Source organism: Chanos chanos, chromosome 6 (assembly GCF_902362185.1).
Source record: "Chanos chanos chromosome 6, fChaCha1.1, whole genome shotgun sequence".
Taxonomy (NCBI): Eukaryota; Metazoa; Chordata; class Actinopteri; order Gonorynchiformes; family Chanidae; genus Chanos; species Chanos chanos.
In genome coordinates, this window is record NC_044500.1 from 37161022 (window position 1) to 37177208 (window position 16187).

At 38.1% G+C, this 16187-nt stretch overlaps 1 protein-coding gene and 1 pseudogene across 2 annotated transcripts; both read right to left on the reverse strand.

Annotated features, from left to right (window-relative positions):
* Positions 1-218: 218 nt before the first annotated feature.
* Positions 219-8930, reverse strand: zc3h11a (zinc finger CCCH-type containing 11A). Of its 2 annotated transcripts, none has more exons than XM_030776223.1 (17): positions 8867-8930; positions 6888-7316; positions 6589-6728; positions 6272-6391; positions 5940-6063; positions 5619-5807; positions 5459-5521; positions 5269-5349; positions 5019-5150; positions 4854-4925; positions 4600-4704; positions 3945-4499; positions 3785-3852; positions 3177-3690; positions 2275-2453; positions 1980-2146; positions 219-1812 (listed from the first exon to the last, which is right to left on the reverse strand). In XM_030776223.1, the coding sequence occupies exons 3-17, from the start codon at positions 6640-6642 to the stop codon at positions 1599-1601; spliced, it is 2637 nt and encodes an 878-aa protein (XP_030632083.1). In that variant the 5' UTR covers positions 6643-6728; positions 6888-7316; positions 8867-8930; the 3' UTR covers positions 219-1598. The 2 variants fall into 2 exon arrangements, with proteins under 2 accessions (XP_030632083.1, XP_030632084.1); XM_030776224.1 differs by having other exon boundaries at positions 6888-6957; positions 8867-8927.
* A 766-nt stretch (positions 8931-9696) lies between these two features.
* LOC115815364 (acidic mammalian chitinase-like) lies at positions 9697-14941 on the reverse strand (annotated as a pseudogene).
* Between the last annotated feature and the right edge of the window lie 1246 nt (positions 14942-16187).

The following is a 16187-nucleotide window of genomic DNA, read 5'->3' on the forward strand; positions in this document are numbered from 1 at the left end:
GATAATCAGATCTTAAGAATATGAATATTTGGGCACCTCATTCTCTAATGCTTTATTTAGTCGTAGGTTAAATGTGTAAGTGCAAACATTCTCCCTATTTTGAGAGAATGTTTTTACTACTAGGGCATATCAAGAGTTATTTAGCTAATATAAAATTTATGTAAATTTCAGCCCTGACTTTTGTTCCCTTCACAAAATGAAACAGATTTTGAAAGCAATTTTCTCTAAAAGAATCTTTTATTTACAGAGATACATCCAAGTCAATTTTGACAACTGCAAGCTGGTATAACATTTTTCTAGATGAATCCTTAATGTTGAATGTGTGGTCTAGGTTAACATGCACCAGTGTGGTGATAAACAAAGGGAGGTATTGGATCTGAAGACGAATTCATCAAACAGACTGAAATTGAACATTTGATTAATTCATCACAGTTAACAGAAACAAACTGCTGAACATTGTCCCTGAGAAAAGTCTTTCACATTTACAGCTCAGTAAAATGTTTTTTTTTTCTGCTTTCCACAGGGAAATTCGATGTTATGGGAGACAAAGGCCTTTTATAGTGTTAATACAACTGAATTTTTCCTTATCACTCAAAAAAGACACAGAATGGTCCCCAGTAAAACTTATGATAAAAAGGAAAAAACATGCTACTGTACAGTAAGGCAAGACAGCACTCACTCTTATCTGCACAAATCTGAATAAATGGTTTAAATTGTCAGAAGTCCTCTATACACTTGGGTTTTTTAAACTAAAACACTTTGTCCTCCGTTTCAAAGTACATGTCCTGAATTTACACAATAATTTCAACATTACACAATTTCCCCTATTTCCCAAAAAAAAGGCCATTTTTAAGCAAAATGGCCCAGTTACGATAACTTAAAGATGCTATTCATTGTCACAACCTTTGATAAACTTTTACACAGAAAAAATGTGCAAGTAAAACAGAGAAACTGATCAAAGTGCAGCAAAAATTACCCTTGCTAGTCACCATGTCTCTCATATAAAAGCTCTCTTAGGCATACACAGTATACAGAGTAACACTTTCTGCATCAATGATACATGATTTTCCATTCTTAATTAAGAGCTAGCCGGCTCAACTTGGTGACTGGCATCAGAAATGTTACAGAATAGACCTGAGGGAGTCTTGATGGCTTGTTCATCTTGGCTTCAGTTATGTTTGTAAATGAAAAAGACTTAACTAAGATATTTAAAATGTCACTGAATATGCAGAAATAGAACATTATAAAATGAAAACAAAACAGCACTACAATCTGCAGAGTAAAGACACCTTAACACGGAGACTCAAATCTTAAAAGAAGTCCGTACTCACTGAGGGAAAAAACACAAACAAACAAAAAAAAACAGCAACAACAAAAAATATCCATAAGCATAATATGCTCCCCAAGAGATACAATGCAGAACTGGTAGGTCTTGGGTTTAGGGATAAAAAGCTATTATACATTTCCAATTAGATATTGCTGAATAATTTAGAACTTGGTTGTATTCCTTTGTGGCAGTGGCTGAAGAGTCTTAAAAGGTAAGTTGTAAATAGGTAGCAAATAGGTAGAAAGCAGTCCAAATCCTCTGGGGTCAATTTCTAACTGTCTATCATCTCTGAGAGCTCAAGCAAAAGGTCATCCTCTCCTTTGCCAGGGTCAAGCTCCATCTCATCCTCCAGGCGGTCATCAGTGAACTCATTCATCAGCTCCTCAAAGTCGTCCACTGTAGAAGAACTGCTGACAACAGGGGCCCTGGCTGATAATGTGCTTGACCGCCGTCCCTTACTCTGGATGGTTGTCTTCATTATAGGGCTAAAACAGATCAATAGCGCAGGGGAAAAAAATATTTTGACAGAATGTCAAAATGATCCTTAAGCAACAATTCTAGCAAGAGTCAATATCAGGGGTACCATCTGAATTTTTTTTTTGCTACAGAACCTGTTAAGGTGTTTTTATAAGTAAAGCTAAATGACTCTTACCTTTGAGGTACTGTTACAGATTCTGTGTTTGCTCTCAGCTGGGAAAGGCTATTAGTTTCAAGTGGCCGGACTTCATCAGGAAGAACGCTGGGTTCTGATTCTGTATTGGCGCTGGGTGAAAACAGAGGATTCTGACTGGTATCTGCACTCGAAGATGATGCCAACCCCTGTAAATGAGGGAAACACACAGATTAGCATAAAAATGAATAAATAATCACCCTTCCATGCTCGGGATATTGATATCAGATGGTTAACACTGATATAATATTAGTTGTGTGTATGACTCATGCCTAACCTCTATAGTCTTGCAGGGTGGCTCTTGTAGTTGCTCCTCCTGAGCAGCAGAGGCAGTATTCAGTGGCTTCACTGCCACAACTGCCGAGCGATGGTTCCCTGACAATTTCCTTTTTTGGCCGGGTTTCACCTGAGCCGCTGGTTTCACAACAGATGGTTTCACATTCAATTTGGGCCTCACTGAAATAAGAAACAAATGCATTTCTGAATTAGAATGTAAAAAAAATGAACACAGTAAGGAGAGCAAGTATCAGAGATGAATATAACACATTTCAGGGGAAACTTGCCACATAAATTTTACTGAATTCATCAAGAGAGAAATACAGAGAAGTTTAAATAACTGGAACCATTATGTGAAATAAACAGGGAAAGCTGAAACTTGTGACTCATCTAAATTAGTATGATGCATGGCTTGGTGACAGATATCCTCAATTATCTGGTATTACTTTTCATGCATGTCCTCACAGCCGGCTTTATTAATCAAGGTTGTGATAATGTAATTATTCAGCAAGGAAACCATGCAGTCTTATCAGGCCAGAATGTGAAAATTCCCATATGTTCACAGCAGTATAAGATCAGAGATTAACAGCCAGCCATCATCTAGTATGGAACCAACACATGCTACTTTCATTATCTCTACCAGTCAAAACAACAAGATCTTTTAGTCTTTTGGCGATTCCTTTAGGTCCAACTGACCCCTGACAATAAACTCCTTCTAATATTTCCTTTTTCACCACTGTCAGGATGTCCTGCAAAACACTTTTACACATGGATACCAGTCCTATGACAACCCTCCTCCCTGCTCTGAGTTTTGAACATGCTGAATGCCTCCAAAGTGGAATTTTGCCTGTGTAAAGATCTTTAAAAACAATAACTGACAGGTATTTGTTCTTTTGAACCTACCTTTCGGTTCCATTGCCTGGCCCGGGGACTTCTTGTGGATTTCTTGGGTGTCCTCGGTTTGAGAGTGCCCAGAGATGGGAACTGGAGAGGGAGCATCTTCAGCCAGTGGCACAGGTAGTTTGAGTGTAGACCCTGTGCTGGGTTTCTTAGGACTGGAGTTAGGTGAGTTTGCCTTGCCCTGTTCTTGGGACAAACTCTGTTGAGGCACAACTACAGGAACAAGTGATGTAGCCTTGGGTTTGAGGGAAATACGTGGTCGTTTTGGTTGAGGAGAGAGTTCTGAATTTGGCTGGGACACTGCCGGTGCAGCCACTTGAACAGTAGTTGACTGCTCTTTTCCAGACAGTGCAGGGGTTTGCTTCATAGCAGATTCAGATGGTTTCACTGACTGAGCAGGAGAGGACACCTGCTCCTCCTGCTGCTGGCGGAGCCTCTTCTCTCTCATGATCTCCTCAAACGTCTTCACTTTAACTACCTCACCAGAGGTTTCTTCTTTCTTATTCACTGAGGCAGCCTACATTAAAAAGAGAGATGGAAACTGGGCTTAGATCTCAAAGTTGCTCTTGAACAATACACTTGAAACTTCAAATAAGGAAACAGAGCCTTACCTCTGTAGCAGGTTCGGCTTTTTTCTCAGAAACCTCCACTTTCTTCTGAGCCTTAGCGTTGCCCGCTACTATAAAACAGAAAATAAATTCATTAGTACATTTTGAACATATGTAATGACATAACCGAAAAATTGACACAAATATAAACCAAAGGTCACACCAGAAGTTTTGCTAATACGTAGAATTCGTCTCTTGGGGGCACCGTCATTAGGGGCAGAGTTCTCAGCATTTGAGGGCTCTTGGGCCTGAGCTTGTAACCTTGCTGCTTTCTCTTTGCGGATCTCCTCCAGGGTTTTCACTCGAACATCTCCAGTCTGGGTAGCTGTTTTTACTGAGGCTCCTGCGTTTGAAGGGCAATCATTTTTGCTTGAATTTGTAACCTCTGGGCTACACTCCTGTAACTTCTTTTGTTCCTCCTCCAGTTTCTTCTTGGCATGAAGAATTTCAGAGAATGTTTTCACATGGGGTCCAGCAGTGGATTTCTCACTTCTTTTAGTGGGACATGTACTTTTGGTGTCTACAGCTGCTATAGTACGTGCTGTGGTCCCTTGATTCTGCTTGGCTTGATTCTGTTTGACAGCCTTCTCCTGTCTGATCTCCTCAAGAGTTTTAATTCGAATCTCTCCTGAGGACTTTGCTTCGCTACTAGATGAAGGTGCTTCAGGTGCGTTGAGCTCTGCAGTCAACCCGAGTCTTTCACGAATTGGTTTCAGAGCTAAAGTAAAACAGTACAAAATGAAGTGAGGTTGGGAGAGTTGCCATTACTATGCAAACAACACTAGAGCTCAGGTAATTCAGTAAATATAGTTTCTTACATTTCTGAGGAGACTGATCAGTGTCCTCTACAGTGGAGTCCACTATTCCACCCAAACGCTCAGCAAGGCTGCGCTTTAGAGGCAGCTCACCATCCATGGGCTGGTCTGCACATTAAAGAGAAAAACAATGAATTGTGATTCTTCACTTGGTGGTCTTGCTCAGGTACAGCTTCAAACAGCACCAACAGAACCCTCTAGCTTAGAGGTGTGGGAAAAGAACAGGCATGAATTACAGTATTGAGAAGCAACATTACCTTTCTTAATGATTCTTTTCCCAAGTCTATCAGTAAGTTTTCGTTTTCCAACTTCTTCCAAAATGGGTGAGTCTGTATTGTGGCAATGATATGATATTAAAGATAATGTCTAACATTTTATAGCTAAAAAAAAGAGACAAGATACAAGTTACAACTGTGTAATACCATTCTTTGCATTGACAGTCACTGGCTTCTTGAACAGCCGTATGTTCTCTTTCTCAGTGCTGGCTCCATTATTATGTGATGTGACTAGTGTTAAAGTATCAGAGCCATGGGACATCTGTGCAGAAGGGTGACCTGAAAAACGATAAAAGAATTTTACCTCTTCAGACAAGATTAAAAGCAGCTCTGTATTAAAGACAAAGTCAGTACACCGAATCTAGCAAAAATGATAAAGGACACAAGATCAACTTACCAGCTTTCTTCAGTGAAGCCTTAAGAGCCTTCCTTAGTCTTATCTCCTCCAGAGTTTTGATACCAAAGTCCAAGGAATCATCTATAAAAGAAACAAAATCTTTTAAATCTCAGTCTTACCTCACAACTACTGATTAAGGTGTAAGCAAAGATTATACACAGTGGCAATTAGTTGTTTTTGTTTATTTTACCTTTACTGGAGCCCATGGCAAGTTTGCGTGGTGAATTTTCCTCTCCTTCCTCTGAGAATTGATCTGTACAGTGAGATAACAATGAGCAAAATTTTAATCTGTTCAGTTATTAAAATTGTAAATATGTACTCCAGCTGGGATATATAACCAAAATGCTAACCATCATCATCCTCATCATCATCTACAGGGTTGATGACCACAGGTGGATGGGTAGGACTGGGGACATTCTCTTGTGTTTCGGCCTTAATGACCCCTCTGAGCTGGGGGTTGGATGGGTTAGAGTTTGGCGCAGGTACAGCGGCCGCTGAGTCCTCCAGAGGTGGTTCCTCCTCTCCTTCCTTCTTCACAACTGGCAAGGTATCACATTGTGAAAATGCATTCAGAGTACTGTAGAGATTTAAATGCAAAAAAGTACAAAGCACATTTTGTGGATGGTATTTACATCAGGTCTTGGACTGCAAGGTCTGGGGTGGCTTCTTACCTCTAGAGGGGGGCACAAAAACCCCATCAAAGAAACGTGGCTTCTCATGGTAGAAGGCACAGTGCGGTTTCTGACAGCCACCTGGCTGTTTCTCCCAATAGCAAGCAATTTCCTTACGGTTTTTCTGTCAGCAAAAGAGAGTCAGGGGTCAGAATTCCTCAACACAGCCAGAGAAATTTTAGGGTGTGTGCATTTTTTCTGTAAGATCATAACAGCCAGTGTAACGTTCCAGTCTACTGCAGGGCTATATTTATCCTTCACTAAAACTGCAGCAAACACTGAATGTAACAAAATAACTGAAATCAGGACCGTAAGATTAAGTGTATACTAACCTTTATTTCCATATGACGAAATCTGCAGCCACTACGAAAACAGCGGTTCTCCTGCCATAAGTTACAGACAGTCTCACTGCCCATAGCAGCCTCACAATGTCTGAAAGGGCAGCTGTCACCCTTTTAAGAGAGTGAAATGCATATGGTTACCCAGTTTAATCTCTCCATATGTTTGATTTCATATAAACAATACACAATTTCAGTGTCCAACTCCTGCGTACATGATATTCAACATCCTTTTTGTAACTCATTTTTAGGCTACACATTAATTTTGGTTGGAGCCTGCCAGTCATTGCTTTCTTGCTATCCCATCTTACCTTCGTGCATGTTGAATAATAGAAGAAGTAGCAGTCATCTCCATGGTTTGTCATCTTGTCACAGGCAAGCAGATTCTCTTCTTGGGTAGGAAGAATTCAGGGCTGGGGGGGATCTCGGCAACAGGGCCCACTGGAGCTTCCTAATTAAAGTGAAACATGCCTATTCATACCATCATTTACTCTGTGTTAATTTGCAGCTGTAAGCTGCGTCACCAAAGGGACACTTTACATGGTTATACTCCAAAAGCTTTTTTATGTTAGAGGACATATGAGAAGAGTCTTTTTAGTATTCCTTTCACCTGGAGCGGCTGAGAAGATTTCTCCCGTTCTCAAGCGCTTCTCGAAGGCTGTCTCCACCTTGTGAGGCTCCTGAAGGAATACTTGATCCGTGAGTTAAGACTGAAAAGGGCAAGAGACACTTGTGCCCTACGTTCCCTTTTCTGAGACCTGAGCCCGCCAGACTGCCTTGCTACTATCGACTGACGGTGCAAGGGCAAGAGTCTTTTTTTTTTTTTTTTCTTTTTTGGTGGGGAGGGAAGGGGGGATAAGGATGATATTTCAACAGGGTGAGGGAAAGAAAAAAATTCTCCTCTTGTTAAGTGTCATCCCAGATGAAGAGCAGAGGAAAAAAAATAAGGGAGCTGAAATTTTGAAAGTGATGGCGCAGGGAGCGAATCCTCTAGGCTGCTATGTCTTACACTGGGCAGCAGAGGGGATAAACGCATCAACTGGAGGAAAAAATAAATAGGGTGGGATTTAAAAAAAAAACAAAAAAACTGGAATATGAGTTCCAAAAAAAAAAAAAAACCCAGTGCATGAATCTTCTGGGAATCTAATTTTCATTAAATAAGCTATCCATATCCAGTTGTCTTCAGGAGTGAGCATGTTCCATCTCAGCCTAAATTTTAAAAGGAAAGAAAAAACAACCCCACAAACTCCCCAAGTGCCTAACATGGTAGTTACATGTATGAGAATACATTACAGATGAACATAGTGACAGTTAAATACATGTACTCCAGTTTCTCACCAGAGTCATATCAGCACATGAGCAGAGCATATTGGGCAAATACACATATAGGCCTAATTTTTTCAGTCTCAGGCAATCTGCTTGAATAAACGGATCCTGAGAAGGCAGTATAGTTATATTCCTTAGATTAATTTGGCAGCAGCCGAGAGCTTGAACAGCTTGATTTTGATTTAAGTCAAATGCTTAATGAGTAAAATTTGACTTAAGTTTGACGGCACTGAGCTGTTTGCGTTCCACAGAACTGCATCACCACACTGTAAGTGCAGTTAGGTTACGTATGGCATTGCGAAATCATTTTATCGTACAGATATTAGCTTGCTTATGTTATGAACATGGAATACCAATTTTTGTATCTGCGTGACCACGCTGACATCACTGTCATGGAGCCTTTTGGTCGTACATAATGCCAAATGTCATCTTTGTAACCTATACACTTTGAGTCAAACATATTCATACTCACAAACAAAACAGGCACTTCACATTTAGCTTCCGCCTTGATCGTTAGCATATTTGCTATTACAATAAACTATATTCACTATGATCTTGCCCTAGTTTACCAATAACAAGTAGGAAATCACAACACCTACACAGCACAAAACATAGATTAACCAGACGAATTTTACCAGAATTACAGGATCAATGTGTTTTCATTGTTGCTACTGTGTAATGTGGATCTGAGGAGCATGAGCAAGGGATAAGTCATGTTCGACGACGAATAATTCGCGCAAAACTCATTGGTTAGGCGAGCCTTTTAACTAATACAATTATTTTCGAATTCGTCAGTTCTACTTTCTAACTATTTCCGTGGCCTATTTTTTTTTTTTAAACTAATCGGCTCGCAACGACAGCTCACGTTAGCTAATGAAAAACAGTCTAGCTAACCTTAATGTGAATTCGGCTAACATTTACATAAAAGACAGAAAAAACAGCTAAGGCATTTAAAAGCAGTTAACGGTTTAACGCTATAACTGCAAGCTTAACCTATTCCTTATACTGAATGGGTTATGGTTATAGGCAAGACCTCTCTATTTTTGTAGCTAAAACTTCAGAAGGCTTGCATATAAGCTAATCTCAAACCGCCTAACGTTAGCTCTACGAGAACTGAAGCAGGCCCATGTTCCTTCTTATCTAACCCTGCCAACTAGCCAACAGATAGCAAATTATCATACCATAGACTGTGACTTAGTTCCCTGAAAAGCTAGCGACACAAAATAAATGCAATGGAGAACATAAATAGAGCGAATTAATTACCGGTGCTACTAAACGAAAGGTAAAATATTTGGATTCATACAAGAGGACAAGTCGATGTTCCCAGCTTTTCTCTTCGTTTCACTCTAATCCGTGAACAAGATGGCGACCGCTCCAGGAGTGAAGCAATTTAGAATCTAGATGTAGCAAATATCATAACCTCTCCTTCTGGTTGTTTAATCTATCAAACGTGGAGACCAAACGTGTATCTCGTATTAACTGTTTAACAACAAGCTGGTAGCATTAAAATGTAAAGTAAACGAATCCAAGGACGGATTTTGGACGGAATGACTTATAGTCTTGACTGACAACGAGAAAGCAATCTTTTTGTTATATGTCTATACCGACGCCATTTCCCGGTGTCACATATGGTGTCACGCCTGTTTTATCTAGTGTTTTCTACCAATGGGATGCTTCTTCAATAGTTTTTGACATCTGTTTTTTGGTGTACAGAATTAACTTTATAAATCCTCTTTTGCCTGTAAATGACTGTTAGAATGACTGTTATAAATAAAGAACATAAACAAGCGAACAAAACGATGTTTTATTTTTTTCTTTGTCTCTAGGATACTTACATTACATTCCTTATTGATTTAAAATAGCATCACGAACATATGTTTTATGTTGTTATTTTTCTATTTTATGAGACTTTCTGATGCAGCAAGAGCTTATTCATATCATGGCAAAATAGACAATGACTTACAAATGATGTATCCTAATTAAAGAGACAAGAATCAGGTTAATTCATAACAGATCTGTTAATAAAATATTAACTACAATTGAAGAGCTATGAAAACATGACAGTAAAATCAATAATTGTTTATATCAAATCATTACACTCTGTCTAAATTCCTGGAAACCAAGTGAGGAGAAAAATGATTGTTTGAGAGCTTCTCTTTTTGAGGTAGATATTTATTGATGAGAAGGCCTCGTTGTCTCCCTTTTTTTTTTTTTTTTACCCCACTATTAATTTGCTTACAAGGTCAACCATATATTAAACAGAAGAAGAAAACAACTGGGATGAGCAAAATGGTATGACCTCTACAGGTCTTTAATATTAGTCTAGCTTGGTATACCCCCATTTTTATTTAGTTATTTTTAACAGTCCTTAATTGAATGGTGTGAATCTGTCACTTATAAAACCAAATATTTGTTAGATATAGAAGAGTTGCCATCCAAAATAGCAGTACAGCTGCTGTCCATGAGGGTTGAGTTCTCCATCCGTTATTTTGCTCTGTGACAGGTGTGCACCTAGAGATGTGAGTAATGGATCCTGCACATTGATAGTAAGAAATGGGATTGTCAGATTTTTGGTATAGCCCATCTGGTTTGTTTGCACAAAATCTATCAGAAAGTGCCAGCTCACTAGTGAGAGCGTGCAGACATTTAGGTGGTAAAGTTCTCCAGGCAGAGGCTTGCTGGAAGGATGTGGGAGTGGTGGTACTTCTAACAGTGGATATTGAGGTAGATATGGTGCTGGTGAGGATGGTAATAGATGCTGATGTGGGTGTGGAAAAATATATTTCTGCATGGAGAGAAAGCAGTGCTAGTGTGCCATGGCAAAAAAACCCAAAACATAACAAAAAAAAACACATTCAATACATTTGAAAGAATGCATTCACATTCTAGCTCTGGAGAGTGACATGCCTATCATAAGCATGACTTCTTTAAAGGATCTTGCATGAATCTTCTCTTACATAGAATAATTAATCAGCCATAAGATAGAATAAAATAAAAAAAAAAACCCACTCTGGTGTGGAGGAATATATTTAACAGGTTACACTTCATTCGCAAAACCTTATGTTTAGCACAGAATAATAAAGTTTACCACCTCTAGGAAGCTTGTATGCAGTCAGTTTAATCACACCACAAGTGATGTTTCTAGATTCAGGTTTGATAAGGATATTTTCAGTTCAAAATATGACTTGTTATGCTACTAAATGTACATTGTTGGAGCTCACGACAGCATGGGAATTTTATTCTCGCTTGCCACATTGTTTTTTCTTTCTCTGTCTGGCAAGTGCCTTAGAATATTTTTGAACCGATTTTTCTATGCTGTTCATTCAAGACTGGCTTTTTAAACACCCCTCACAAGTTATTTATTTATGTGTCATCAGTGGTATTAAATGTCCACACTTTTTCAACCATGTGGTCTTTTTTTTTCAGTACAGCATATCAGTTGTCAGGAGATTATACATTAATCTACATATGATTTTGAAACAACCTCCCTGTATGACCAGACTTCATTTATATCATAACTGTAATACAAGTATTGTATACATGTATTATTGTACAATTCTGTTTTTGGTGCACCTTGCTCACTATCAACAACAATGAATGTACAAATATTTATAAAATGTTTTAAAACTCACCGCTCTTTAAAAGGGTCTTGAGGTATGTGATTAAGGGGTAATTTCCCTGATCACAGAAATGCCCAGAAAAATCATCCATATCAAGAGTCCATATAAAAGCACCCCCAAGGTTATTTTCTCTCAGGTATTGTACCTAGATAAAATCAGCATTGTTATTCATAACAGCAACTGATCTAAATTTATAAAGTAAGAATGAAAGTGTTCCAATGAAACACTTGGTGATCACCATACCTTACACTCATAGCTTCTTAAGTTGTCAAAGCCTACCCACTCATTGCCTTTCACAGCATATGGAACTTGTTGTTTCTCTATCCATTGGATAATGCCCCCGTACATGAAAGAACAGATCTGGTAAGGAATGTGTGTCAAAGACTGGGATTTAATACAAATTCCACAAAACCTATATAAGCAAACAGAAGTATTCAGCACATTGCCATTGTTGAAAATTATTTGTAATAATCCCTTCCCAGAGCAAAGCATTATTATATGCCAGGAATACGCTCTGACTTACTACCTGCTTTAAATTGGTAACATTACATTTAGTTACACAATCTGGCTTAAAATCAGTTAACGAATCAATCTGTAATGCCATTCATTCATCAGTTCATCCGCCTACCTGTTAATCAGTAAACTGCAGATCAACCTAAAACTTTTTGGGTATTGTCTGTAGCACCACCTTGTACAAAAAATACATTTTTTTCCATACTAGGTAAATTAATTAAAGTCAGGTTAAAAAATCTTGCAAGGCAGTAGATTCCAGTCCTTTTTCAGAACAACACCTGACTAAGATAAAATAAAATAATAGTTTAGGCCAGCACTGGTATCACTCTGTTAAAGAGGACACAGTAAAGTATGTATGATAAAAAATAATATTTGTGTCTTTTAAATACATGAAGAATGAGTTCATTCTACATAAATTCCTTCAGTCTTTGTTATATGTTTTTTTGTTGTGCTTTCTCCCTAAAGTCTGTGTACAATTAAAATATATAAGTAGTAGCAATATAAGATGTGTAATTTAGGAAACTTAGACCTGTTATAGAAAGAGAACACAACACACTATTGTTTTGTGGAAATACCTTAAACCTGCTTTAGGGTGTGTAGTTGTTCAGATGTGTATATTTTACAAACAAACAAATAATTAAATGTAATTTTTGGTTTTGTGCAGGTCCTCTGGCTAACCTCAAAATAAGCCCAGAGTCCCATTTCTTGAGTATATGGTCCAGGAGAGGCAAAGTTATTGGTGGGAGCACCAACCCCAGTCTTATCTGTGGTTAAAGTGAACGAGCGGCCATATGTGGGAAAGCCCATCAAAAGTTTCTCCACAGGAGCACCCTGGTCTCTCCAATATCTCAGAGCAAAATCCTGTGGAAGATAAAGCTATTTTTACCTGATGCTGGTTCAGTGTTTACCTCTCACACATCTCAGTCTTCTTTAATTCAGTAAGAGCTTACAAGAAATTTAGAGCACCATAACATGTGCTATTCGTAAAATACACCGGGCAACTGAGTGACATTCCAAGAGGTATGTTTTACAACTTGGATTCATGTGATCTCATTACTACATTATTAACTGTTGCTGGGAGTCCAAAGGGACATAATCAGACACTTTGCGTGGCCATACATAGACTCGGAGACTCATGTGTGCAGGAATTTGCAAGGAAATTAAGGAATTGCAGCAATGTATATACTAATCTAACCAGCTTGAAAAGAGGTGCCTACAAAATGCAACTGTCTTACAGCATTTGAAATGGAATACTCCCCTGCTTCATGGATGGTCTCATACAACGGGCTGTGATGAGCTGTGATTCCCTCCCTTGTATCATGGAAATTAAATGTCTTTACACTAATGAAGTCCAAGTATCTGAAAAAACACAAAAGCAGGCACGAAACCCAACATGCTGCTGTACATCAAAACATCTATAATGATCCTTTGATTGAGCAGGAAATATCACACTTACTTTGAAATCTCTGGGATTTCATACCCTCTATCAGTCACCTCCTTTTGTGCCCCCACAGCAGCCGTAACCATTAGTCTTGTGTCTCCACTTGTCTCAGCTTCTGATTTATATGCGTCCAAAAGTTCCTGCATATTTCAGAAAGGTGTTGGTAAGCAAATGCTAACAGCATTTATGTTTGTGATCACTCTCATGTGATTGCTGTATTGCTGACATGTCTTTAGAACTTTCAAAAAGGAGAAAGACAGTAAATTTCAACAATTTTTGTCTGGCTTAGCACAAACTCACTAAATCTACGACTGAGACTGATTACATTTTGAGCTGGTACCTTGCACAGCGATGCAAATCTCTGCTTGTCCTCAGGAGGGCTCCATGGAGATCCAGGATGTTCCCAGTCCAGGTCCAATCCGTCAAAACCATGTTTTCTCAAAAATCTAATGGATGACTGGATGAAAGTGTGTCGGTTGGTTGGAGTGGACAGCATGATAGAGAACCTGCTGAGATGAACAATAACGGAATGTAATTTGAAATATCAAGGTATTATATTTAATACATATATAGCCACAACCACAAGCTTGTAATTTGGATTACTGGTCAAAAAATAAAGTAAAAAAGAATTCATATTGTTTTATTCAGCAAATCATAAGTTCACAGTAGAATACCAAATCCTCTCAAATTTAATAAAGGCTATTGCGAAGTGCAGTACAGTTTCCTCTGCCTGCATGAGTAATTTTGGACCATAGAGGGTGCTGTCAGCAAGAAGATGAAGATGAAGTATTAAACTTACTGGGCACTTACAACATTCCACTCTCTAACAGAGAGTAAAGTTCTCAGTTTTGGATTTCTGAAAAAGTAACAAAATAATCTTCTTAAGATAGAATTTTTGTCTCACAAACAAATCATCTACAAAACACTTCTGCTGTACCTCACAAATAATCAACTTAAGAGTTGAAGGTATGAAGCATGTTGATAGATTTTATATGTGTGTGTGTGTATATATAATGTGATAAGGTTTATAGTGTGATATGAAGTAAAATAAAATATTTGTTACTTTTATGATATATTGCATGGTTGAATTTAAATTACAGTGAGATATAATGAAACAATGTGGTAAGATCTCATGGATGAACACACAGTTAATATCTAGTATGGCATACCTAGTCTTCAAAGTTCTGAAAGCAGTATAAAAAGTCTCATCATTCCATTCACTGGTTATTATTTGATTATCATAATCTATAACTGCAAAAGCATAGATTAAGTGGGTGCACAAGTAAGGGTCCACATTCTCAGGCAGATATTTAGCAGCTCCTGATCTGTACTGGGACCAGTTGGTGAAGTAGCACACCAGTCTTGTTGCTGTAACTGGTTAAAAAGCAAAACAAAACACCTCAGTGCAATTTATCATCTCTGATGAGACTTAGAAGCATACAATTACTGGGTTTAAAGCATATGTAAGGAGAATTTTTAATTAAATGAATAAATAATTTACTAATATTATACATGCATCAGTATCTGAATTTTTTTGCTTCCTGTTCTTTCTAGTTTACATAAAAGTTAAGAAGAAACAAGAAAATCTCACCATACTGAAGGAGCAGATTCAGACCTACAACATTAATTTTATCAGTATGTTTAAACATCAACCACATGACTATTCTAAAACAGAGTAAAATTACTTGAAGAAAATACATAAAACATATACAAGTACAAAGCAAGTAAAGTCTTACTGGTCAGTTGTGTTATCCTACGGTTCATTTTTATTGTCACAACATCTCCCATGTGCAGTGCATGAGGAACTCTCATCACAAGGTATGGTTAGTAAGATCTGGAAAAGACAGGGAATATAATACATGTATAATGCTAACCATCTTCTCACATTACAGCCACACACATCTTTGAGGGAGGGTATGAAATCTATAAAACACTGTCTGTACATTGTAGCCCAAAGGTTTTGTCTTGATTAGACTGAGAAGGCTGTTAAAGAAGGAAAAAATGTGAACATTTGTTATACAACTATTGAAAAAGACTCCAGACATGTGTCATCCATAACATAATCAGTTTGACATTAAATTTGATCTAAGTTAAAACAGCATATTTGAAGAGACTAGGTACTGAATTGACAAGTTCAGTATTTCACTGGCACATAGGGTTTCAGGATGAGCTGGTGTTTTTTTTTTTTAAGTCTTTGTTCATATTAACATTTATTCATTCAGCAAACCCCCTTATACAGAGCAGCCTACAGAAAAATGCAGTCATTTATCACATAATAATTAGTTAATCAGTAAAACAGAATAAGTGCACGCTCCTGAAGGCACAGTAATCCAGAACAAAGTTATCTGAAGAGAAATTCAAAAAAAAAAAAAAAAAGAATTCAGTGCTTATTGATGGTTAATGACACTTGGACTTTATGCCACCATAAGGACTTTAATACCCTAGGACCTTTGAGAGAACAGGTGGCTATTCAGCTTGCAGATCAGAACAGCTACAAGTGTGTGTTTTCCAGGAAGTATTTTAGAAGCACTGAGTATATTGCAACCAGTGAAGAGGAAAAAGTCCTCAATTGTGGATTGTTTTTCACTAACTCAATTACTCCATTTTTTTCCTAGTTGACTCTGAGGTTATGATTGTCTCAGCGGAATATGCTGAACAGAAAGACATCACCTCAAACTCAGCTTACAAAACAGCTAAGGCTTAAGTTTAATGTGATGCCAGGTCAATATACTGGGTGGAAAGGCACCCAATATATTTGTCTCTTTGGAGACAAAGAATGGGCAGGAGAGAAAAGGTTCATGTCATATGTGTATTAGTGATGACGAAAGCCATGTGATTTGATGACAGAATTCGCTTACTTAATATATAAAGAGAATAGTGGTGGGCAAAGAACCAATCCCTGTGGAACACCAGTGGAGAGATATGTTTGCAGAGACATTTCCTCCATGGGCATTTTGATGGTACTGGCCCTTTAAATGTGATACAAAGCAAGAAAGAGTAGAACCTCTGT